Raw genomic sequence first — 24,699 nt, 5'->3', positions numbered from 1 at the left:
AGGGGAGGCAGGAGGTGATGGAGCCCTCTCTCCAGCAGCCCCCCAGGGCTGGCCTTGAGGGCGTGTTGTCTGCACCGGGTCTGTGCCCTGCATGGGCGAGGAGCAGGACCTGGCCCAGCTGGCCTCACAGCTGCGCCAGTTGGAGCTGCAGGCTCATGAATAGGGATGAATATGCATGAGGAGGGGCAGCCAATGGCAGCCGTGCTCCCGCGCGCCGGCAGCTGCCAGGCTTCACTGTGAACTTCTCCTGACATTTTGGATGTGCCTCCAAGGGTTTCCAACCCTCCCTCCCCCTCCCCGCTGTGTCCTGACCCTTCTGTCCAGCTGTGATGCCCTGAGCCAGGCCCTGTGTACCCCAAAATTCCCTTCAGGAGCCCTCAGCCCAGTCTGTCCCCTGCCACGAGCCTGGGGGCAGGGCTCAGCAGCCCATGCTGTCTGCAGGGACTGGTCTGCTGCCCAGGGCAGGGCCAGCACCAACGGTTGCAGCAGCTCCTGCCCCATGGCCAAAGGTGCAATAAGCCCCTTTCCCCAAAGGCCTCTCCCTGCCCTGGGCTCAGCCTCGGCTCCCTCCGCCCACGCAGCAAGGACAGACATTGCCAGGAACCAGTCTCTTCTACCTCATTTTTATTTCAAGTCAGAGCACGTCGGCTCTGCCTTCACCAGCGCTGAGAGTGGGAGGAAGAGGTGCAGGAGAGCACAGGGAGAGGCACCCAGGGTAGCCAAAGCCCAAGTGCTGCCAGACGCCAGGTCCAAAGCAGCTCCGTGCTTCTTTCTGGGCAAACTGGAACCTGTCTGTGAGCTCCCCCATCCCCATTCCCCCAGTGTGTGGCCACCAGTGTGCAAGGAAGGAGCCTAGCTGTAAGGGGCATTCTCTCAGCGGGGCAGGGGAGACAAACTGTCCCCCTCTATGCACCCACCGACATATCCCCCTGCCCCATGCTCCTGAGGGGAAGCTGGTCTCTGTTCATCACAGCAGGGAAGAGCTGTGCCAGGAGGTCCCAGGTGTGCACACGGTATCTGCACCCTGTGGGTGGGCTCCAGCTTCACACAGCTGAATGCCCCCTCCCCAGGAGATGCACAGCACAGCTGTTGCCAGGGAAACACAGCCTCCCCAGCCTGTGCCGTGCAGCAGGACCCAGGGATGATGCTGAAGGGACCCACAGGGCAGTGGGCAGCCCCTGCTCCCAGCCTGCAGCTTCAAGGAAAGCCCTCCTCTGCTGTGCTGGATGCGAGCCATCATATCCCTCCCTGCCTCTGGCCACACCAAGGACACGGAGCCTCTCTGGCATTGCCAACAAACAGCCATGCTACTCCTCCAGTCAGAGAGCAAAGGACATGGGAACAACAAACACAGGTTTCACTAACCACTAGGTCTCTTCTCCCAAGAGAAGAGTGATAAGAATGCACTGCCTGGGACATCAAGCACAGTCAGGAGTCAGCAGAGACAGCACGTGAGCCCCAGACAGCACAAAGCCCAGGCCAAGGCCGTGTTCCCAGTGCAGCCCCAGTCCCACCAGCCTGGACGCTGCTCAGCTGTCTCTCTTCCAGCGAGGGCTGCAGGTCCTGGGGCAGGTGAGGTCCATAGAGCCACTCACTGTGCCTCACACCATCCCCCCGAGGGCTTCGCGGGCTCCGCCGGCTCCTGCGGCCTGTCCGAGGAGTCGTCATCCACCCCGAAATCGCTCCAGTATGAGATGGGCTCCAGGCAGCACGGGCCCTGTGGGCTGCCCAGGCTGGCACTGCTGGAGAGAGAGCAGGTCAGAGTAGAAAAGGGCCCTGGGGAGGATCCCAGAAACCCTGAATGGTGGGGGTTGGAAAAGCCTCCAGAGCTCATCTAGCCCCATCCCCTGCCACAGGAGGTTCCCCTCCATCAGGGGGGCACAGGAACGGGTCCAGGTGGGTTTGGAAACCTCCTGAGAAGGAGCCTCCACACTCTCCCTGGGCAGCCTGGGCCAGGGTCCCTCAACCTTATGGTAAAGAAGTTTCTCCTCCTGTTCCAGTGGAAATTTCTGTGTTCCAGCTTGTGCCTGTTACCCCTTGTCCTGTCACTGGCCACCACAGAACAAAGACTGGCTTCCCATCCTCTCAACACTCACCCTTTATCAGCATTGATAAGGGCACCTCAACTTTCTCTTCTCCAGACTAAACAGCCCCAGTTCCCACAGCCCTTCCTCATAAGGAAGATGTTCCACTCCCCTGATATCTTGGTGGCCCTGTGCTGGCCTCTCTCCAGCAGTTCCCCGTCCCTCTTCAGCTGGGGAGCCCCAAAACTGGACACAGGACTCCAGATGAGGCCTCACCAGGACAAAGGAAGAGGAGAACTTCCCTCAACCTGCTACCCACGCTCTTCTCAATAAGCCCCAGGATGCCATTGGCATGCCAGGCACAAGGTGCCTGGGTGCCTCCAAGTCAACCACGTCCTCCTATGCACAACCTTTCTGCACCGCAGAGGATGATTCCGCTCCCAGCCTCCCCAGCCCCATTTCCTGACAGCCACAGCAATGGCCACTCACCCACACACTGAGCACAGGGCAGGCAAGGAGGGGAGACTGTGCCAGCAGCCAAGGGAGCAGGGAGCCACAGTGCCTGGGGACCCACCCATCAGCCTGGGCTGCTCCCTCAGCCCCCTTCCTTAAAATAAAAGGGCTCTATTTTAAAACAGGTCTCACCCTGCAGTCCAAACACCTCTTTCTTCCTGCCAGTTGAAAATCAAGACAAAGAAATACAGGCACTGGGTGGTGCAGAAGGCCAGGCACAGCCTCCTGCTTAGGAGGTAAATACCTCAGATGTGAGGTGCAGGGGGGACAGCGAGCCCCAGGGTGACCAGGCTGCCAGTGAGCATGGCCACAGCCTCATGCCTGCCACAGGGCTCACACACACAGGAAATCCCTGGGCTCATTCAGCTTCTCGCAGGGAGCTCCAGTGGTGGCAGATGGAGACTGCCCTCTGCTCCTCCCAGGCCAGTGGTGTCCCCAGGGCCACAGAACTCTCCCCTGTTTGCAGTGAGGCAGCCACCCCACAGGGAGATGCCCTGTTAACTCCTCAGACACTCTGAAGCTCTGATGGGCAGGAGAAATTGCAGAACCCGCTCACACTCTGAGACTGAAGGCAAGACCCAGAGAAAGCCTGAGCTTTGAAAGCCTCCCAAGGCTCCTCACTCCCCAGAGATTAAGGAAGGAAAGCAGATGAAGACCTTTGTAAATCTCAGCTTAAGTTCTTCTGAGAGACTCAAGCTGTTCTCTGCTAAACCTTTGCCTTGGCTGGGACAGGTCACCCTCCCAAGCTGTGCTGTCCAGCTCGGGTCGCCTGATCCCAGGAACCCAGCCCATTCGGCATGCAGGGTGAGGAACACGTGCTCAGCTTCATTCCCTCAAACAACCGTAGCCAGGATGGGACAGGGAAACTCAAAACCACTCAGAGGACTCTAGAAAGCCTGGCACCTCCTCCTATTTCACAGCAGAGGCTGTTTGCTCCTAGTGAAAGTCTCTCACCCAGGCACCAACCACCTCAAACTGGGCTGCAAACAGAGCCATGCTACAAGCACTGATAGGGGGAGATGCAGAGAGCGAGGCCCTGTGCCGCCAGCACAGAGCAGCTACCGACAGGGTGAGAGAGCCATGGAGCCAGTGGCAGCCCCCTGGGCCAGTCCTTACCTGGCATGCAGATCCCCTCCAGGCAGCAGCATGGGGCATCTCTCCTCCTCCTGCACCCAGCCACGGTTGGACATGGCGTAGTGCAGGATGGCTTCTGTCACCGTCTGTGGGCCCTGGCCCTGCACGCACGCCTCTATCTCAGGGAGTGAGAGCTTGCTCTGCAGGAAGAGGTGCAGCCGGCTGTCGGAGAGCAGAACCACGTTCTGCACAACCCTGGGCACAGAGAGAGGAGCGTGAGCCTTGCCCCAATGCCACCAAGGTGACCACAGCAGCTCCACAGCCACCCCCACAGCCACCATCTTGGAGCAGTGCATTCTCTCACTTCCCCCCAGCCCTCAAAAATGCATTACTTACTTCTCCAGGAACTGCTGCAGCCCCTGTCTCCTCTTCTCAATGAACTCATCCGTGCTGCCCACAAAGAAGGTGGATTTCCCAGGCAGCTCTGGAACAGGTCTGCAGGCAGAGAGCAGGGGCTCAGGCTCAGGCCACCCCAGCACCAGAGCATGGGGACATGGGGGCACCAGCAGCAGCCAGGACCCTGCTTTGCACAGAGCTGGGTCCCAGGAGCTCAGGTATCCCGTGCTCATGTCTGAGGTTTCTTCTCCATATCTGTCTCCCACGACAATGGAAAACAGCATGTGGCTGCAGGAGGGGGAAGAGAGGGAGAACAAGATGTGCTTACACCAAGCCAGCATTCTTCTGGAGCTGCCTCCTCAGCCACACGAACTCACGGTATCGGCGCCGCACGCATGAGGTCTTGGCAGTAAAGGCCTTGCTGTTGGTCTGCCAAAAAAACAAACACCACGATGGAAATAACCCAGGAGACTGAAGGGCAGCGAGGCAGAGGAAGGCAGGACCTCACCTGCACAGACCCCTGAGCTCAGTGACTACGAGATCCCCTAAAGTACTGGGGGAGCTGAAAGGGCCTAGAAAACCTGAGCAGGCTCCAGGGGAGAAGCTGCGTCTCAGACCGGCACAGAGACAGCACAGCAGGAGAGATGAGCTGCTGAGGGCTCCCCCTTCCCTCCCCACTCAGCAAAGCCAGGCACAGTCGGGCCACTCTGCTCATGAGCCTCATGCAGACTGTGACTGAGTTCTACAGCTCCCGTCCTTCCCCCAGCCTCAACTCACATGGAGGAAGATTTTATAATCCACATAGGAGTTCCAGGAGCCTTTGTTCTGCACCCGGGGGTCCTGAACACGCACCGTGATCAGCTCCTACGGCACAAACACTGCCTGAGGGCAGGAGGCAGCATCCATCAACCCGCGGCAGCGCCCCCACCCCCCACCAACACAGGGCTTGGAGGAGCTGCCAGGGACAGGTATCCAGAGCCACACGAGCTCCTCCAGCCATCCTGCCCCAGGGCAGCACAGTTGCCTCCAGCCTTTCCCATCCTTGAGCTCTGCCCCATGGACCCTGCCCAGCATTCAGCCCCTCGACGTGGCACTCAGCCAAGACCACCCACTCCGGCGCTGCCAAACCACAGCCAGGAACAGCCAAACCCCACGGCAGAAAGCATCTTACTTCCTCTAGGGTCTCGGACATCCTAGCGCCAGAGCCCAGTGGAAAACATCTGTACGGAGAAAACAAACCATTTAGTAAGACAAGATGAACACTGGGGTGTGCTGGAGAGTGTGTTGTAACCAGAGCCCACTCTCCCCTCCCCGGCTCATCTTCAGGTCACCCCAGCCCAGAGAGGCACTAGGATCCTGCAGCTTTTTGGAACAGCACCTGAATACCCCTGGAGCGCTGACAGGCACGTGAGGCTCTCAGCCCAGACCGGCTGTAACCACCCCAGGGAGGGGGCGGGCGGCTGCTGCTGCAGAGCTGCCCGCCCTCCTCTCCCGGGCACGTCTGGGTTCCCACACAGATAACCGGGCTCTGGAAGAGCTTTTCCACCAGAGTAACTGCCGCTAAGCAGGAACAGCATCCTCTTTGGGCAGCACAAATACCCCAGAGAGCTAGATCCAGCAAGGCATGAGGGAGGCTGTGGAAGAGCCCGCCTCACGCACGGCTAGGTTCAAGCTCAAATGCCAGGACAGGAAAAAACCCCATCTTTGACCACAGCTTCCTTCCTCCAGAGGCCTCCTTCCCCTCGCTGGCAGCCCAGAAGCAGCTTGGCTGGCTCCTCTGAGCAGGTGAAGCAGGCAGAGCCCACATCAGGATCCAGCTGCCCCTCGCTAGAGCAAACCTGCCTTTCTCCAGCAGGGATCCGACCCACTTTCCAGCTGCCACCTCGTGTGTCCCCATCAGCACCAGACACAGCTTTGCCATTTCTCTCCACCTCTTTCACAAGTCATAGAATCATTTTGATTGGAAAAGCCTTTTAAACTCATGAAGTCCCCCCCATGCCGAGCCCACCACTAATCCACGGCCCTCAGCACCTCAGCTCCATGGCTTTGGGATCCCTCCAGGGATGGGGACTCCCCCAGCTCCCTGGGCAGCCTGGCACAGGGGCTGACACCCCTCTCAGGGAAACAGTTCTGCTTCAGCTCCAATCTCAGCCTCACCCTGGTGCAACCTGAGGCCACAGACAAGTCACTTGAATAAGCAGCAGACTCAGTACAAGATTTCCCCAGCTGGACAGGTTTCATGCCTGCATTGCACCTGCTCTCCCTTGCACCCCTCCATAACCCCCCTTCCCTCTCTCCCAGAGGAAGCCAGTGAGCATTGGCAAGACATTTGGGGAGCACAGGGTTGTGGGGTGTCCCCCCTGCTGCCCTGGGGACACAGAGATAAACCCACTCACACCAAACAAACACACAGTCCAGCCAGTGAAGCCTCTCTGGGACAGAGTCCCCCATGCAAACACAGACCAGGAACACTCATCAGAGGGAGACGGAAGGCCAAGCATGTCCCATGTCCTGGTTTCACCTCCTCTGTGGGACTGTTGGCAGGAGGTTTTGGGGCCCCTGGGATGAAGCAGCAGCACAGGACTTGGCCTGTGACAGCCCAGGCTGCTGAGGAACACGGCTGCCTGATGACAGAGGCAACGCAACTCTTCACCTGTTTCCTGATCCTGGAGTCTTGCCTTTTGGGCCACAAGAGCTGCCAAGCGTCAGGCAGCACTGGAAGCCCTTTATTTATGCTCTCAGATGTGAGGCAAAGTTCTTCTGAAGCTGGAGCTAATTTTAGCTGGGAGGGGTTGAGCCACAAACCACACTTTAGAAATCTGGCTCCACCGGTTTGCAGTTACTTTCTGCAAAGCTCCAGACACTCAATTCCACCCAGAGAGCAAAAGAAGCCTTAATAACAGCAGAGTTTGGGGATAGGAGATCCGTGCCTGCTCCCAGTAACTGAACTCTCACTACAGTCAGGTCAGGCTGCTGCTCCTTCCAGTTTGAGCTGTAAAAAGGAGGGGAGTGAGTGGAACCTACCAGAAAAACCACCTCCATGTGTCAGCACACATGATTCTTGCGCTGGGGAAGGAAGGGAGTGAAGGAGCTGAGTGGGACATGAGTCACTTTGCTCAGAGGGAGCTCGGATCCTCCTGTGTGCTGAGCGCTCCCAGCCAGAAGCAGAGCACTAGCAGAACTTGACCATTATCTTTCCTGGCTTCCCCAGGGGATGCTGCTGCCATCCCGTTGCTTTTAGAGCTCCTTAATCTGCATAACAGCCCTGCCTAGATTAAAAATGCAGGAGAAAGAAGAAGGGGAGACATACAGAAATGTCCTAATGGAACAGCAGAGACTTGCCAGGAAGAGGAATACAATTTCCCAGCTACCAAAAGAATGCTTCCCACTCTTTCCAGCTACTGAAAGGTGTGGAGAGAGGGCAATCAGCAAGGAGGTGGTCGGGTTGCAGGGAGAAACGAGATCACAGACCAAGTGCTCACATGTTTCACCTGTACTTTCATCCACAGTCGTACCAAGAAACGCATAATCTTGTTTAGAGTTAATTGATCTTAACCTGATATATCAACTCAAACCCAAAGGAGAAGGCAGCTCCCAGTTAGCTTTAAACAGTCACACCAAATCCTCTTTCAGGACTTTTGCTTAAAGCCTCGGTGTAAGGGGCCCTGGGAGTCATGGTTTGGGTTTGGTTTATTCTTCCTCCAAGTTGCATTTTAGCGTTTCCAGGGCTCCTGGAAGGAGCTTTCAAGGTCTGTGAGCTGTAAGGACAGGAGAGGCAGAAGCCACACAGAAACATCCCACATCCTGACTTTCACCAACCCAGGACACCGCAGTCGGGATGATGAAAATGAGCTTCAGACACGGTCTGCCCCCGGGGGCATTCCCTCCCCCTGCCGTGCACTCATTGCTGGCAGAGAAAGTGCTAGTTTTTATCTCTGGCTTGCTTTTATCTTCCTTGCTGATTCTGACACGTCCTTATCACCTGTCTCCACCTCTCTCTAATAGCAGCGCTTGCACCAAATGCTCATTCCTAACCAGCCATAGCTCAGTACAGCTCAGAGCCCCTTTCCCCCAGCTCCAGGCTGGGTCCAGATACCCAGCTCACGTCCCTCTGCCCAGGCCCTGCACCACTCCGAGCGGCTTCCAGCCACACGGAGCCTCCGAGTTTGGACAGAAGCCTCACCGAGCCGTTCCACGGCAGGACAAAAGGGACCGAGTCCCGTTTCCTCCTGCTTTTGCCTGTCACGCTTGGACAGAGCTGTCTGCAGCCGACACCGGCGAGGATTCTTTGAGGCTGTGTTCCCGTCCCATCTCGGTCCAGCGCAACCCGCGGGCTGGGGACGTTCCCCGTCAGCCCACGGAGAGTCAGTCCGCGTACGGACGCCAGGGCCGGGCGCTTGGCCCACGGTAACGTCAACTCGCTCCGGCGGCAGCGGCCCGGCCGAGCCGAGCCGGCCCCGAGCCCGGGGTTCGACGCCGCTGCGAGGCGGCGGAACCGGGCTGGTCACCGCAGCCGCGCCGGTCACCGGGCTCCGACCTGCCCGCGATCCCCGGTCTGGGGCTGGGCGTTCGCTGCCGCGGGGCCCGACGCATCCCAACCCCGCCGAGGAGCCCCGGGCGGCCGCCGCCGCCCCCGGCCGCCGCCGCCCCCGGCCGCCGCCGCCGCCGCCGCCGCCGCCGCCGCCGCCCCCGGCCCCGGCCCCGGCCCCGGCCCCGGCCCCGGCCCCTCCCTCCGGGCCCTCTCACCTCCTTCGCGCAGGCCGTGGCCCCTTTAAGCGGCGCGGCGGCCTTATAACGAGGGCGGCGCTTCCAGTTCCGGCGCGGGGCACGTCAGGAGGTGTTGCCTGTCCCTGCGGCCGCGGGGCGCGGCCAGGGCCCTTCCCCCGCCGGCGGCCTCCCCGCCGGGCCCAGGCCGGGCCGATCCTTCCGCCGTACGACCCCCTCCCCCCGCACTGGGCCTTCCCAGAGGGTCCCCGCTGGAGCGGGCGGGCGGCAGAGCGAGGAGAACTACATCTCCCAGTGTGCCCCGCGGCGGGAAGACTACGGCTCCCAGGGCGGCCGGCGCGGCCGGACTACGGCTCCCAGGGCGCCGCGCGGGCGGGCGCGGGTCGCGGCGCAGGCGCGGCGCGGCGCGGCGGGTCCAGGGGCTGAACAGGCTCTTTTGTTCAGGGAGGCGGACAGCGAGCGGCCAGGCCCGCGGCGACACCCGACCCGCCCGCCCCCTCCCCGGCCGCCCGCAGGCCCCTTCCCCTCGGCGACCGTTGGCGGGGCTGTGCAAGGTGAGGGGGGAGCCGGGGGCGCGGCGCGGCGGTGTTGCTGAGGGGAGCGAGCGGGTGTTGCTGAGGGGGGGGCGTGGTGGCGCCCGGGGCGGTGAGACGGTGGGGTTTTTTTGGGGGGGGGTGGGATGCTGTGGGAGGACGGGTGGCGGAGGGATGTGTGAGGGGCTGGGGAGGCGTGTTGGTGGAGGGAGGTATTTCGGGGTGTCAGTGACAGGGGGTGTTTGGGGCTCTGGAAGGAGTGGGGGCGGGGCGGAGTTGGGGCCGTGGGGCTGCGGGACAGGAGGGAGGCGAATCGCGGAGTTGAGCGGGGGTGAGCCTGGGCCGGGGACAAAGCTGGATCCCGACGATCTTTTGGGGAGAGAATGAGCTGAGGGAGGCTCTTGAGGGCTGGGGAGGAGGGGGGCGTGTGGTACCTTTGAACAGAGGAGAAAGGTGTGTGTTAGGGGGCCCGACAGGAACTGGGCCGGGAGGTGAGAGCAAGGGGCTGGGGAAAGGGGGAGGTGTCTGGACTGGAGTGGAGGCTGTGGGGCGAATAAGTCCTTTGGGAGGGAAGAGGTTGGAGCAGAGACTGTTTTGTGGAGGGACTGTTGGAGCCCCCGGGGTGAGGAGAGGAGAGGGAGGTGTTCCCTGCGGGAAAAGCTTCAGGGAAGGCTGAGAGAGGAGGAGGATTTAGACTCCGGCCGCTGTGAGAGTGGGGAGGGGACGAGTGTCAACTTTTGGCGGGGAGAATGAGCGGGAAGCTGCTCAACAGGCTGCGGGAGAGCAGCCAGCGGGACGGCAGCCGATCCCGGGGGAACAAGGAGAGGAGAGCTGCTGGGGACTGACCTACGGGGCTGCGGGGCTGGGAGAGAGCTCCCCTGCAGAGATCTCGCCGTGGGGCTGGCAGGAGATGGAAAAGGGAGACTGTGGCAGGCAGGCTGGAAGCAGGGATGTGCTGAGGAAGAGGAGGGGGAAGATTGCATTTGGAGCTGTGTTTGAGTCCCTGCTCTCCCAGTGTCAGGGCAGCTTCCCGGCAGCACTTTCTCCAACTCCTTGGCTGGGAGAGGGGGCGGTTTAGGGGCTGGAGGAGTCAAGCTGTCTTCAGAATGGGACTTGTAAAGCATTTGGGAGAAGAATAGGACTTCAGGAAAGGGAAGATGATGGAGCCAAGATGGGATTTGTATCTCTGGACGAGGAGGCAGCAAATGTTTTCCAAGGAAGTGGCAGATGAGGAGCTGCCTGTGTAGTGCAGAGGCTGAGAAGGTGGCAGTGGGATTTGGCTCGGGGTTGTTCTTCTGTGTGGCATGGAGGAGAGGACATGGACTGGCCAGTGGCCTGAGTCTGGGTGAGGAGCATCAGGGACAAGAGGCCGATCGTGAGGATCCCAGAGATGGGGCAGTGCTCATGGTGTTGGGCTTGAGCAGTTTGGAAGCAACAAGTGTTGTCCCTATAAACTGAGAGATCAAAGTATAAAAGAGCTTTCTGGATGAATCATTACAGACTGCATCTGGGAAAGACTTTATTCTAAAGCAACAAACCAAAGATCCCCTGTGCCTTAGAGAGAGGCCAGTGTGTGCAGCAAGCATGCTTAGATTCCATAGTGTCCAGGGGCTCGGTGACCCAGGCACGATTTCCTATTAGAGCTTGAGATCCTAGTAGTGAAAACGATGAAAAACAGATGTGGCTGCTTTAACCTCACTGCTCAGCGCCAGTGAAATGCCAAAAATCCCTGGGCAAAGGGCCTGTGGGTGCTGAGAAGCAGCTCCAGGGCTGCTGGGGAAGGTGATGCCAGTCCCTGGGGGAGGTGCTGGATGAGACCAGGGTTGCTCTTGGTGAGAAAGGTGGTGGGGCATAGGGAAGCTGGGAGTCCTGCAGCACTTGGGACCGCGTTTTCTCACCTTTGAAAAGGAGAACACAAACCCCTCCTCTGTCTCCCTTGAGCATTTATCTGATCTAGAGGAGCTCAGAAGTTGTGTCCCCTGTCAGAGAACAAAATCCCTGTCTGCATGACGGAATTTCTTACTTCAGGTTCTCTTTTTTTTTTTTTCAGTGAGGAAGTAACATTCCTACTGTTGCATGTGTGTGTGCCTTCAATCCAGAGGCTCATTCTCTTGCAGATTGTGAATTTAACTGGAAATGATGTGGCTGAGCTTGAAGGTTGTGGCTTTTCTTTAGTTTGGTCTCTGCTCAAAGGCTTGAGCTTTCACTCAAACTTTCCAGAAATGCTTCCTGCTGTTTTCAGGTTCTGGAGAGTGGAAGACTTAACATGCTTGTTCCCACTTCAAAAGAAAGATGCCTGCTGCCTTTCCCTGGCGCGTGTGGAATAAACTTGGCGTGCTCATGAGTCTTTAAAGAGCTGAGTGATCCCAGCCAAGTCTGAAAAAGGCAGGAGGAGAAAAACGTTTTAAGTTTAAAACTCATTAAAGCTGAGCTGAACTGTTAATCCTTTAAGATGCAGCTAAATGAAACGGGTCTGTACCCAAATTAAACCTCCAGGTCTCTGTGTTTTTCTTCTCAGGCTGGTCCTTCCTTTCCTTTATTAAACTTCCTTCTGAAAGGATTAGTGCCAGGCGTCACGGAGAGGGTGTGAGGTAGAGCTTTGTGATCTCCCCTGAGAGCATGGTGGCTGTTGGGGCTGTGTGGGTTTGTATTTGCCTGGTGACAGTTTCATTACCAGGACACTGTTCCTTCCCCAGGATCTCATGACACCAGTGTGTGCTTACCCTGATCTACTGTGGTGACCCTGATCTACTGTGCTGGTTCTTGCTCCTCCTGCCCCAGTAACACAGCCTTTTAGACACCTTCATGCTGGGCCTCTTTCTTCATGGCCTTTTACTGGGGTCTGAATTCTTTCCAAGTGGCTTAGGTGTGTCCTGGATTCCTTTTCCTCTCAGCTGCAGACCAAGAAGTTATTCTTTCAGCCTCTCTCAGTTTCTGCTTTCACTCTTCAGCTTTGCCTGGAGTGTTAGGTAAGAAGCTGAAAGTGAAAATGGAAAGGTTTGGCATTTGTCTTGAAACCGTGTTTTGAGGTGTAAGCCAACTTTTTTCACACATTACGTATAGAAAATTGAAGCTGAATTTTAGGAAACACACTACTGAGGAGGTGTCTCTCAGGCAGGAGCCATCAAGCCCTGAGTTCTGTAGATGTGAGACCGCTCGTGGAAACGTAACGGGAGTTGTCTGCCTGTGCCTCCCCCAAAAGGGCCCAGGCAGAATGAAATGGCTTCGTTCTGCACCTCGGTGTGTGGGAGCTTGGTCAGAGTGAGATGTGTTTGTTTGGCAGCTCTGGGGACAAGGGAGCAGAGTGTGGGGTGAGTCTTCCCCACGCTGCCTTTCCAACCTCTCCCCCTTCCTCCCGAGACTAGAACCCAGCCAGTCCTTTTTGGGTGGCTGTGGCTTGGTTTTAACAACTGAAGCTGGAGGGTTTGGATGCTCCTGGTCACAGAGGCTGAAATTTTAGTCGAGTGCTCCGTTCCACAGAGACATTCCTAGCCTGGAGGGAAGAGGGTGTGGGGAGCAGCTCAGATGCTTCACAGATAAAGCTGTGCTCTCAGTTTGTAACCCCCCCCAGGGGGGGCTGAAGTCCCTTTCTGCACTCGAGCTCTGTTTTCTACTGCAGTGCAGTGAGAGGCCTGTGCTGCTTGCTGCTCATCTGTGCTGCTGCCTGCAGCACTGACATCCTGCACGACCAGCAGCAGCAGACGCTGCGAGCTGCGCCTTGGCCTGGACCCCCTGAGCACCCTTCTGGCTGGCAGCCTCTGGAGACAAAACCCTGTTGTGGGGAGGGACACAGAGGAGACACTTGGCAGCAGGCAGCGAGATGCCAACCCATGGGCAGGTATCTTGAGAGCTCGCTGAGGCAGAGCAGAGCCGTGCAAGGGGGTGACATGGGTGCTCTGGGGTGTAAATGCCCCCAGCATACAGGGAACAGGCACTGGGTGTCTGGGGACTTTGGAGAGGCTGGTGCCTGCCAAATACTCACAGCAGGGCTGCTGCAGCTCTTTACACTGATATATTTGTGCCTCCTCTGCCCAGTGCTCCCCACAGTAAAGCGATGGACCCACAATGTTCAGTTCTTCTGTCATCTCTTTCCAACCTTTCCTACACACCACCTCTAATTTTACCAGCTCTCTTCTGAGCTCATCTTGGCCAGACTTTCCCATCAGACTGTGATCCAGTTGCCTCCTTGGGTTGCCTCTCAGGTGGCCCAGTGATCCGGCTGAGCATCCGTAGGTGCCTTCAAAACAGCTCCCATCTCTGAGCAGTAACCTCAGCACCGTCACCTGAAGCCCTGTCGGCTGCAGCCAAGCAGGAGTTCCTGCTGAGAGAAGGGAAGCCCGAGATCTCACCCCTCAGGCTGCACTTTATTTGCTGCTAGCAGTCAGAGCTGCCACAGCACCTTCTTAGGAATCTCCTCCGTGCTGGGCCCTGCTCCCCTTCCCCGGCCACCACCGGTGCCGGAGGAGGATGGAGGGAACTGCCTGAAGAATTCCAGAGTGAAACACGATCTCCCAGCTTCCTGCTGCAGCGCTGGCTCCTGCCCGGGATTAGCTGCCGGCGGTGGGTCTGAGGCTCGGCATTGTTGTGTTTGCACAGCAGCCGAGGCGGTGCCAGCCAGCCCAGCCTCCTCCCCGCCGAGGCCACAGGCCTCCAGGAGCCTTGCTGTGGCTCTGCCTCCGCCTGGCATCTGATGAAGGATGCTGCCAGTGTATTTCAGCTCGGGAGCTGAGGAGGGAAAAGCCTCTCTGATGTGTGTTCTTGTACAGCTCTGTTTCAGTGGGCTCTTTCCGAGTGGTTGGGTTCCCCACCCCCCTTCCCCCCACCACGTTGAATGGGGCAATAAAGCTTCACCCCTGGGGGCTGGCTGTCCTCTGGCATCGAATGAAGGATCCGTGGGGGGTGAACTGCCTGTCTGTGGGAATATCCCTACCACCCTCTTGTAGCAGGGCTCTTCTCACCTCATTGAATGCTTGGAGGGGGTTTAGTTTCACCTTTGGTGGGCTGGCAAGCTCTGCAAGCACAGCACAGCATGTGCAACAGCTGAACAAGCTCTTCCCTTGTCTCTGGCTGCTCTGTGGCCTGTTCAGGTGCCAACCTCTCTTCTGAGTCCACCAGTTAAAGAAAAGGCAGGGGAGATATCTAGTACTGAACACGAGCTGGAGGAGGAAAAGGTTTGTGATGCAGAGCTTGGGCTCTGGGACCTCCAAGCATCCTTATTGGCCCCTGAGATTCTAACAGCAGCTTTGGCCTGACCTTTTTTGCCAGGCTCAGCCACTCTGGGTGCTGCAGCAGGGAGAAGGCATACATTTTTCCTCCTCCCACGGCCATCTAGCATGTCACCCTGCAGGTGGCTGTCTGGCAGCAGGGCGAGAGCCTGGGTGCTGGGGTGTGTGCCAACATTGGGTTGAAAGCAGGAGTGCAAGAACAGGGTCCAAAGAATAAGATTGGTGCTTCAGCACTTGCTGAGCATAGAATCATGGAATCATTTTGGTTGGAAAAGCTCTTTAAGCTCCTGGAGTCGAGCTCTGCCCTCACCCTGCCCAGCCCACCACTGACCCACGGCCTTCAGCACCTCAGCTCCACGACTTTGGGATCCCTCCAGGGCTGGGCACTCCCTCACCTCCCTGGGCAGCCTGGCACAGGGGCTGACACCCCTCTCAGGGAAACAGTTCTGCCTCAGCTCCAATCTAAACCTCCCCAGCGGCAACTCGAGCCCATTTCTTCTTATGTCCTGTCACTTATTACTAGAGAGAAGAGACTGACCTCTCACCTCACTGCAGCCTCCTGTCAGGGAGTTGCAGAGAATGCTCATGTCTCCCCTCAGCCTTCTCCAGGCTGAACACCCCCAGCTCCTTCAGCTGCTCCTCATCACACTCCAGACCCTTGCCCAGCTTTGGTCCCTGTCTCTGGACACACTCCAGCCCCTCAGTGTCTTTCTTGTAGTGAGTGGCCCAAAACTGGACACAATACTCAAGATGTGATCTCACCAGCGCTGAGTACAAGAGGAATAAGGCTACAAAGGGCAGAGATTTTTCTCCTCTCATCTTTGACCAACCCCAGGGAGGCAGCAGACTTCCCTAAGGAGAAGATCAGGTCTGTCTAATGATCTTTCTGTTCCCTTCAAAAGGAGTCTGTACTGTTGATGGCCCATGATGGTGATGATGATGATGATGATGAGCTGTGAGGTGCTGCTTTCTCCCCCTGCTCTCTTCCACGCTGCTTGTTTCCTGTGGGGCTGAGCTGGCCAGCAGCTCTCTGGCTTCCTAGGGCTGGGTTTTAAGCCTTCTCCTTTGAAGGATACTCTGACACAGCTGCTCAGCTTGGCAGCATGTTGTGCCCAGGGAGCTCACCCAGCTGTACTCTGAGAGCTGAGACTCTTGCTGAGCTCTAGACATCTCCTGCAGCCAGTGTAAATCTGCAGCATTTTTGTTTTGCCCAATAAACCAACTCTGGTTTGTGTAGATTTTTTTTTTTGCCAGCTGATGTTTATTCTAGAAGATTCATGATGGGCTGAGGGAGAAAATGAAGGTTTCCAGGCAGGTGATGTTTGACCTATTCACTGGTCATTTGGCTTGGCAGAAAATACGTATTTTTACTGGAATGAAAAAGAAAATGTGTGTTTACTGGAATAAAAAAGAAGAAGTTGTGTGGAGGCTGAGGTACAGAGTTTGCTTTCAGGCTGTCCAGATCCCATCACCAGCTCTGCCAGTGGCTCTCCGTGACAGTGGAGCTGCTTATGGGAGGTAACAGATGGAGAGATTTGGACCCTCCCGACCTTTCGGTCGATCTAAATCAGTGCAGCTTGTTGGACTGGCTGCACAGGCTTCTTTGGAGCTGAGGCTGGTGAGTAGCTCAGGGGACTGGAGGGGCTCTGCATTTTTCTCGAACCTAAAGAAAGAAACCTTCCCACGTGAGCAGATGTTCTTGTGGTGCTGTGGGGTGGCTCAGGACCTCAGCAATGTTGCTGTAACTGGTACCAGCGAGGAAGCGACTGGATAGTGTTTGGCACAGAATCAAGTTGGAGGCCTGTGGCCAGTCGAGTTCCACAGGCGCCAGTTCTGGGGCCAGTCTTGTTCAACATCTTCATCAACAACCTGGATGATGGGACAGAGCGACCCTCAGCAGGTTCCCTGATGGCACCAAACTGGGAGGACTGGCTGATTCCCCACAGGCTGTGCTGCCATTCAGTGGGATCTCAAGCGGCTTGAGAGTTGGGCAGAGAAGAACCTCCTGAGGTTCAACAAGGGCAAATGCAGAGTCCTGCACCTGGGGAGGAACAACCCCCTGCACCAGGACAGGCTGGGGGTGACCTGCTGGAGAGCAGCTCTGCAGAGAGAGACCTGGGAGTGCTGGTGGGCAGCAAACTAACCATGAGCCAGCAACGTGCCCTCGTGGGCAAGAAGCCAATGGCATCCTGGGAGTATTAAGAGAGTGTGGGCAGCAGGTCAAGGGAGATTCTGCTCCCCCTCTGCTCTGCCCTGGTGAGGCCTCATCTGGAGTCCTGTGTCCAGTTCTGGGCTCCCCAGCTCAAGAGGGACAGGGAACTGTTGGAGAGAGGCCAGCACAGGGCCACCAACATGATCAGGGGATTGAAACATCTTCCTTATGAGGACAGGCTGCGGGACCTGGGGCTGTTTAGTCTGGAGAAGAGACTGAGGGGGAATCTCATGAATATTTACGCATGTCTAAATGATGAGTGTCAAGAGGTTGGGGCAGCACTTTTTTTCTGTAGTGTCCAGTGACAGGACAAGGGGTGATGGCATGAACACAAAAAGTTCCATTTAAGCATAAGGAAAAACTCTTTCACTGTTAAGGTGAGGGAGCCCTGGCCCAGGCTGCCCAGAGAGAGTGTGGAGGCTCCTTCTCTGGAGGTCTCCAAAACCCACTGTAGTGGTTTCACCTGGGCCAGGATGTTTGGTAGCTATAGAGGTGATGTCTTTAAACAAAAAGTTGCCAGAAGCTTCCCGCGTAGCTCACAGGGTTAGGGCCAGCTGGACCCTGCACCTGACCCAGGCCTGGCCAATTAGTGATGCAGGTAACACCTTTGTGATTGGAGAAGGAGAAGAAGTTGTTGTGCAGTTGCAAAACAGCAGCAGAAAAAGGGAGGGAGAATGTGAGAACATCTCTGCAGACACCAAGGTGAGTGGAGGAGGGGAGAAGGGTGCTTAGGCCCTGGAAGAAAGGCTCCCCTGTGCCCTGTGCTGAGGACCATGGTGAGGCAGCTGTGCCCCTGCAGCCCATGGAGGCCCCAGGGAGCAGAGACCCACTGGCAGCCCGTGGAGGAGCCCACGCCGGAGCGGGTGGATGCCTGAAGGAGGCTGTGACTCCATGGGAAGCTCACCCTGGAGCAAGCTCCTGGCAGGACCTGGGAGCCTGTGTGGACAGAGGAGCCCAGGCCAGAGCAGGTTTGCTGTCAGGACTTGTGACCCTGTGAGGGCTCCAGGCTGGAGCAGTTGGTACCTGAAGGACTGTTCTCCTGTGGGTGACCCACGCTGGGGCAGGGTGTGAGAAGCTGCCCCGTGGCAGGCCCCAGGCTGGAGCAGTTGGTGAGGAGCTGCAGCCCATGGGAAGGAGCCACGCTGGAGCAGTTGGTGAGGGACTGTCTTCTGTGGGAGGGACCCCACAGTGTAGCAGGGGGAAGGGTGAGGAGGCCTCAGCCTGAGAAGCAGCAGCAGCAAAGTCCCATCTGTAATGAACTGACCTTAACCCCCATCCCCTGCACTGCTGGGGGGGAGGAAAGGGAGTCCCAGGAAGAGGAAGGGTGGGGGGAGGTGTTTTTAAGATGTTTTTTTTTCTCACCTCCCTGCTCTTATTGTTTCTTTACTAAATCAAACCTTTTTCTCCCTGAGTCTGTTTTGCCCGTGATGCCAACTGACGAGTGATCTCTCCGTCCTTATCTCAACTCACAAGCCATTTGTTACATTTCTCTCTCTCTCCTGTCCAGTTTAGGAGGTGGATTGATTTTATGACTGGGTGGACATCAAGGTAAACCACTACACCCACCTGGACATGTTCCTGTGCCCCTTGATCAAGGGGAACCTGCTTTAGCAGTGGTTGGGCTGGATGAGCTCTGGAGGGCCCTTCCAGTCCTCACCATTCTGTGTGACTCTGTGAGCCAGAGGTGTTGGTAGCACAATCCCCTGCCCCACGGCAGGGACGAGGTGCATGGCCACCCCCAGCAGCAGCTGGGAGAGACTCTGCCCCAGGCTCTTACTGTTCCAAGCTGCATTTCAGCAGGGAAGAAGAGCCTCTCTGTGGTTTTTCACTCACTGAGGTGCTTCATTTCAGCCGTCGGGGAAACAGTGACGTGTTGGCAGGGCTGCTGCTCCTCTGCAGTCCCCTGGCATGAGTGGGAAGCAGCAGGCTGTGCCCAGAGCCCCCCCGTCACAGTTATCTGTGTGCTGTGGAGTTTAGGGCCCCTAGCCTTGGGCTGTGTCAGAGGCTTCTGCTGCCTCTGCATCGCTCCCGTGCTTCCCAACAAGCGCTGGGTACATGGGCAGGGAATTTTGACTGTCTGACCAGCTCTGGAAAATAAGGAGAGAAAAGATAAGGAGAGAAAAAAAAAGTCACAATGGTTTCTGGGTTGATGTGTTAAAGATCCCAGAGTTCACATCCAGCAAAGAAAGGAACACAGGGAGCTTGGTCACAGGGACTATGACTTTTGTTTAACTTGGATTAACTATTCATTACCTTTTGGTTACTGTCAGCTGTGCTCTGTCTCCCTCCCACCACTGAACAGCTCTGCAGATGCTTTCTGCAGCTCCGAACAGGGCTGAGCTGAGCCAAAGGGCAGGCCAGGGAGATGAGGAAAGGAGGGGAGCAGGTGGAGGAGGCACAAGCAGGACTCATCAGAGGAAGGAGAAGGTTGTGGGACAGCTGCAATCAGGTGGCATTTCAGTTCTGGAGGTCAGTGGGCAGGAGGGAGGCCCATACACTGTGTGCTGAAAACAGGGATAAAATGTGGGTGCAATCAGGCAGAATCTTGATGGAATGGGTGAAATAAGGTGCTGGGGAGACACAAAGACCAAACCTGCTGTCAATGAGGCCTTGTACAAATGCAGCAGCTCCTGATGGAGATTCCCACTGTCTTTTTGGCTGGCAGGACCACCCTATACCACATCCTTGCTGCTCTGTCTGTGCCTATTTCAGAGCAGCATTTCCTGTTGCCTGTGTGCATCCAGCGTGTTAGCTGCCTGGCAAAGGCAAACCTGTCCTTGACACAGACGTGTGGTTCTCTTTCCTCTTTCCTCTTTCAGCAGCGTCGCCCGTAAGCTGAAAAACTGGCCAGCACAATGGGAAAAAAACAGAACAAGAAGAAAGTGGAAGAGGTCTTAGAGGAAGAAGAGGAGGAGTATGTGGTGGAGAAGGTCTTGGACCGGCGAGTGGTGAAGGGAAAAGTGGAATACCTGCTGAAGTGGAAAGGCTTCTCCGAGTAAGTGCCTCCCTGCCTGCTGCTGCGGGGTGCGTGCCAGGCTGCTCCCCTCTGCTGTCAGCTCCCAAAGCCTCTGGGCAATTGACTCAGTCTCCCCACACCTCTGGTTGCCTGGAAAATGGAGCTGATGGGCAACTGTAACCATCCAAACAGTGCTACAGAATGCTCCAGCTCTGATGGGGGCAGTGACAGGACGGCCTGGGGAAGAAAGTCCCACTTCTGTCCTGCAGACAGGCTGTGCAGCACCTCCTTGGGCTGCTGCCTTAAACCCAGCGTGAAACCAGCAGCCAGATAAAATCATAGACTCATAGAATGGTTCACAGCTCATCCAACCCCCTGCTAAAGCAGGTTCCCCTCAGTCAGAGGGCACAGGAACGTGTCCAGGTGGGTTTGGGAACCTCCTGAGAAGGAGCCTCCACACCCTCCCTGGGCAGCCTGGGCCAGGGCTCCCTCACCCCCACACCAAAGGAGTTTCTCCTTGTGTTTAAGTGGAACTGTTTGTGTTCCAGCTTGTGTCAATTGCCTCTGTCCTGTCACTGGATACCACAGAAAAAGAAAGCTTCCCATCCTCTTGACAAACATCCTTTAGGTAATTGTAGGTGTTAATGAGGTCCCCCTTTAGCCCTGTTTTCTCCAGAGTAAACAGCCCTCGGTCTCACAGCCTTTCCTCCTCAGAGAGATGCTCCAGTCCCCTCAGCATCTTGGTGGCCCTGTGCTGGCCTCTTTCCAGCAGTTCCTTGTCCGTCTTGAGCTGGGGAGCCCAGAACTGGACACAGGACTCCAGTTGAGGCCTCACCAGGGCAGAACAGAGTGGGAGGAGAATGTCCCTTGACCTGCTGCCCACACTCTTCTTTGCCAGTCTTGGGCCAGTCAGGATCGGGGCAATGTGCTGGAACACACTAAAGCCATTCAGGATTGCTGAAGGGGGTCACTGGCATGAGCAGGTGCTGCCCTGCTGTATGCAAGCCCCCAGCTCATTGTCACAGTTACAAAATACCTGTTTTTGTTTTTCCATCCTGCTGACCTTCAGGCTTTGCCTGTTTTCCACTCTCACACTGCTGCTTCTCACGTTCACAACTCTCCAATGTTATCTCATTCACCAGCAGTCTCATACCCTGAAGACTGGTTTACATTTTGTGCCAATTACCGTCTCTTTATTCCCTCACTTCTTAATGCCCCCCAGGATGCCATTGGCTTGCTTCAATTGCATTTGTCTCCTGAGAAGGGCAGTAACTGACCTGCCCTCTGGATCAGGGCAAGGTCCCGTTTCCTGGGCCATCCAAACTGCTGCTTCTCTCAGCATCTCCTCCTGACCCACTGTCCAGGGCCTTCCTTGTCAGGGGAAGCTTCAGCAAGCTGCCTGTCTGTCCAGCTGAGCTGTTGTCTTTGATTGCAGTGAAGACAACACATGGGAGCCAGAGGAGAACCTCGACTGCCCAGACCTCATAGCAGAGTTCCTTCAGTCCCAGAAAACCGCACACGAGAGCGAGAAGTCTGAGGGGAGCAAGCGCAAAGCAGAATCTGACACGGAGGATAAAGGGGAAGAGAGCAAACCAAAGAAGAAGAAGGAGGAGGTGAGGCAGGATTAGGGTTCCTGTGCTCCCCACCCCTGCATGTGCACGGTGTCCCATAGCTAGAGCAGCCATGCTCCAGAACCTCTGTCAGTGTCTCCTGCACGGAGGGGAAAGCGTTGTGCTTCAGCAAGACACGGCTGAAGTGCTTTGGAAGAGCTGTAGCTTCCGGGAGGAGGCACGAGTTGTGGTCTGAGCTGGGCCTCTTCATGCGTCCAGAGCCAGTCCTAGCCCTGAATGGAAAGGACAATGTGTGAACTGAGAGGGTACGGAGAGACAGCTTCTGAAAAACTGCACCAGGGGCTGAAACAGGAGACAGGAGCTGCCTGTTGCCCCTTGAAGAGGGGGAGCAAGGTAGAGCAGAGAGCCTGCTGCTCAGGGTTCTCATGCTTGCCTGGGCAGAGGGACACTGAAATGCTCTGCAGGCAGGTTTTCACCCCAGGGGCTGCTGAATCTCAGCCAGCACAAGAGCTGGACCAGCATGGCCTTGGGAATCAGCTCCTTATCTCCTGCTGCAGGGGCCTGGTCACACTACACAGCAGGTTCACACTGGAGCGGTTCCCTGCTGGCCACAGTCATTACAGCCCAGGCATCTGACACTCAGAGCCTTCTGAACGGCCACCACCACATCCTGCTGACCAGGGGCTGTGCCTCTCACCCTGGTGATGCTACAAGTGGCAACTTGTCTCTTTGCAGTCAGAAAAACCACGAGGCTTTGCCCGAGGATTTGAGCCCGAGCGAATCATCGGTGCCACGGATTCCAGCGGGGAGCTCATGTTCCTGATGAAGTGGTGAGTATGTCTTTGTGTCTGTCACTTCTTCACTTATTCTGTGCCAGAAGAGGGAAGGACCCGCGCCCGGGGAGGCCCTGCTACCTGGCATGAAATCTCTCGCGATGGCGCTGCCGCCTGAGGTGACCCTGTGCGTCGAGGCTAACGTGGATGTGAAACGAGCAGGTAGGGCCCTTGGGATCGCGTGGATCTTAAGGGGTGTCCCCCCCCGACCCCGCAGCAGGCGCGAGCTGGGGGAGAGAGCGGGAGCGTGGCAACACGGGCCGCAGCCCCGCAGCGGAGCCGTCAGGATGTGACCCGCCTCCCCTCAGCCTGCAGTCACGCAGAGCCTGGCGCTGGCGCGGCTGGGAGCCAAAGCAGAGGCCAAACCACTCAGGCGGAGGCGTCTCGGGAGGCCGGAGTGGCCGTGGGCGAGGCCGCAGCTCCCGTCCGCCTTCTCTCCCCGGCCCCGACAACGCAGAGCTGGACTCTGAGCCTGCAGTTTCTTATCCTGGGCTCATGTGCTGCTTCTCCCTGGTCCGGAGCCGCTGGGGAAGGGGTCGTTGGGATCCTCCCCAAGCGCTTCAAGGACTCGTTTATCTGCTGACGTTTCTGTCTCCGGGCTCCGTTCCTTCCACCTCCCGCCCCGCAGCCCCCTAACTCGCACCTCTGCTCTGGCCTCTAGGAAGAACTCAGATGAGGCCGACCTGGTCCCCGCCAAGGAAGCCAACATCAAGTGCCCCCAGGTGGTCATCTCCTTCTATGAGGAGAGGTTGACATGGCATTCCTACCCCTCAGAGGACGATGACAAGAAGGAGGACAAGAACTAACTCCCCCCACCCCCGGCACCCGCTCTGGCCAGCCTTTGTATAAAGATCTGAACTGTGGGTTTGAGCAAGAGGGGAGATGAACGCAGCTCTGCACGGTCGGGAGCGTGGAGATGGCTGGAGAAGATGCCCTTTGAAGAGACCAGTATGGTTTCTGTGCCCTGCAGCTGCTCAACTGCTTTCTGCAGCTTCACGCTGTGTCCAGATTGAAACCAGCCCAGCTCAGTGGGGAAGGGGGAGGGGAGGGAGGGGGGATACTAGGGGAAGGGGCTGGGAATGGGGGGAGAAGCAGGGTGTTTGTTTCGAGGCTGTCTCCTTTTGCAGCTTGTGGGAGAGGAAGCAAAGCCCCTTCCATGAAGGACTGTCACTGGTGATGGGTGGGCTGGGGACAAGGGAGTGCAGATGGATACTGCTTATTCTTTAAAGACATGTCAGAAACCCACAGCCTTCTTTCCAGTAGTGTTATTTCTGCAGTTTTACAGCGTAGCATGTGTGTAGGTTTTGTTTCGTTTTGTTTGGTTTGTTTTTTCTTTTGCTGTTTTACTGGTGTATCAGTTTGGGGGGGCTGAGGAGGGGGAAGAGGGCTTGGGAGGGGAATTTAGTCTCTTGTTTAACTGAGGAGAGAGGGAGATGAGGTCTGGTGACAGTGTTCCAGATCATTTCGAGACCTTTTGTACAAACTGAATTCATGAAAGGGGGGGGAAAAAAAAATGAGAGTAGTGGAGTTGGGGGAAATAGCCCAGTGTTGATGACAGAATCAGGCATAGAAACGGGCTGCCCAGGGAGGTGCTGGAGTCACCATCCGCAGCGGGGTTTCAGAGACGAGTGGATGTTGCACTAAGTGGAATGGTCTCGTGGTGGATAGGGCTGGGACAGGGGCTGGACTTGATGAGCTTAAAGGTCTCTTCCAGCCAAAATGATTCTATGATTCTGTAATGGGGGAGACAGGGACACTGACACGAGACTGAAACTGTGAACATCCACATCTGCAGCCAAGGTCCTTGAAACCCCACAAGCGATTTGGGGGGGGAAGGTGGGAGAAGGGAAACGGGGGGAGGTGAGGGGAGACTTGTGAAAATGCAAACTTGTGATTCATCTTGTCCAGAAGCAGAACTGCCAGTTACTGACACATGCATTGTAGAGGGGAGAGAATTTAACCCTTTTAAAGCCTTTCTACCCCTCTTTCCATTACAAGGTGCTATTTCTCAAAACTAGGGAGGGGGGGTCAGGGGGAAGGGGAGAGAGAGAGAGACTTCTGACTACTTGTTCCTTTTCTGACCTTGACTGGACTGTCCAACCAGCACCAGCCAGCAGCATTGGGAACCTTTTAGGTTGTGGGAGGGAGAGGAAACCAACAGCAGCACAAGAGAAAAACAAACCAGTTCTGTATTCCCCCACAACAAGCGATTGTTTGTCAGAGGCCAGGCGTCCTGGAGGTGTTACCCCGAATCTTCTGAGGGCTTTTTTGGGGGGAACTGTTTTGTTTTCTTTTGTTTGTTTTTTTTTTAATCAGATTTATTACAAATACCTATTTAAATGTCTGGAGCCGTGAGCCCCACCAGACTCCTGGCACCTCCTTGTAGGGTGATTATGTATCTAGACTTGCATTGTACAAGCCTTTTTTTAAAAGCAGCATGTCTTTAGGTTTCTGTGAAAACGTTGTTTAAATGTAAAGTACGTGTTTGGATTTTAACTTCATACCGAGCTCTTGTCAGGTTTTGGGTTTTTAGGTTTTTTTTTTTGTCTCAATAAAAATTTAGATTTATAATCCTGACAGATGCATATTTATTTTACATACTTCTTTTGTTTTCTTCTCTGCCTTGCTCCTTCCTCT

General features: G+C 56.4%; 2 protein-coding genes across 5 annotated transcripts; one reads left to right on the top strand and one right to left on the bottom strand.

The window, feature by feature from the left end:
- Positions 1–607: 607 nt before the first annotated feature.
- LOC104560329 (sorting nexin-11) lies at positions 608–8,988 on the bottom strand. Of its 3 annotated transcripts, none has more exons than XM_062018650.1 (7): positions 8,754–8,988; positions 5,179–5,227; positions 4,785–4,871; positions 4,336–4,436; positions 4,008–4,106; positions 3,654–3,866; positions 608–1,742 (listed from the first exon to the last, which is right to left on the bottom strand). In XM_062018650.1, exons 2-7 carry the CDS (start codon positions 5,197–5,199, stop codon positions 1,592–1,594), a joined length of 672 nt encoding a protein of 223 aa, XP_061874634.1. In that variant the 5' UTR covers positions 5,200–5,227; positions 8,754–8,988; the 3' UTR covers positions 608–1,591. The 3 variants fall into 3 exon arrangements, with proteins under 3 accessions (XP_061874634.1, XP_061874631.1, XP_061874633.1); XM_062018647.1 differs by lacking the exon at positions 8,754–8,988 and adding an exon at positions 8,191–8,496; XM_062018649.1 differs by lacking the exon at positions 4,785–4,871 and having other exon boundaries at positions 8,754–8,806.
- Positions 8,989–9,109: 121 nt separating this feature from the next.
- Positions 9,110–23,097, top strand: LOC104549685 (chromobox protein homolog 1). Of its 2 annotated transcripts, none has more exons than XM_062018652.1 (5): positions 9,110–9,286; positions 19,525–19,697; positions 21,094–21,271; positions 21,965–22,059; positions 22,724–23,097. In XM_062018652.1, exons 2-5 carry the CDS (start codon positions 19,558–19,560, stop codon positions 22,866–22,868), a joined length of 558 nt encoding a protein of 185 aa, XP_061874636.1. In that variant the 5' UTR covers positions 9,110–9,286; positions 19,525–19,557; the 3' UTR covers positions 22,869–23,097. The 2 variants fall into 2 exon arrangements, with proteins under 2 accessions (XP_061874636.1, XP_061874635.1); XM_062018651.1 differs by having other exon boundaries at positions 9,111–9,286; positions 19,522–19,697.
- Positions 23,098–24,699: the final 1,602 nt, after the last annotated feature.

Source organism: Colius striatus, chromosome Z (genome assembly GCF_028858725.1).
Source record: "Colius striatus isolate bColStr4 chromosome Z, bColStr4.1.hap1, whole genome shotgun sequence".
Lineage (NCBI taxonomy): Eukaryota > Metazoa > Chordata > Aves > Coliiformes > Coliidae > Colius > Colius striatus.
Note: the sequence above shows the minus strand (reverse complement) of the source record. Positions and strands in the feature narration are given on the sequence as shown.

Coding starts and splice junctions, on each gene's coding strand:
- LOC104560329 (XM_062018650.1), bottom strand. CDS start 5,199: ATGTCCGAGACCCTAGAGGAA. Junction 4,437..4,784: donor ATTATAAAATCTTCCTCCAT/GTGAGTTGAGGC, acceptor TTTTTTTGGCAG/ACCAACAGCAAGGCCTTTAC. Junction 3,867..4,007: donor CTGCAGCAGTTCCTGGAGAA/GTAAGTAATGCA, acceptor CTCTGTGCCCAG/GGTTGTGCAGAACGTGGTTC.
- LOC104549685 (XM_062018652.1), top strand. CDS start 19,558: ATGGGAAAAAAACAGAACAAGAAGAAAGTGGAAGAGGTCTTAGAGGAA. Junction 19,698..21,093: donor AAGTGGAAAGGCTTCTCCGA/GTAAGTGCCTCC, acceptor CTTTGATTGCAG/TGAAGACAACACATGGGAGC. Junction 22,060..22,723: donor CTCATGTTCCTGATGAAGTG/GTGAGTATGTCT, acceptor TCTGGCCTCTAG/GAAGAACTCAGATGAGGCCG.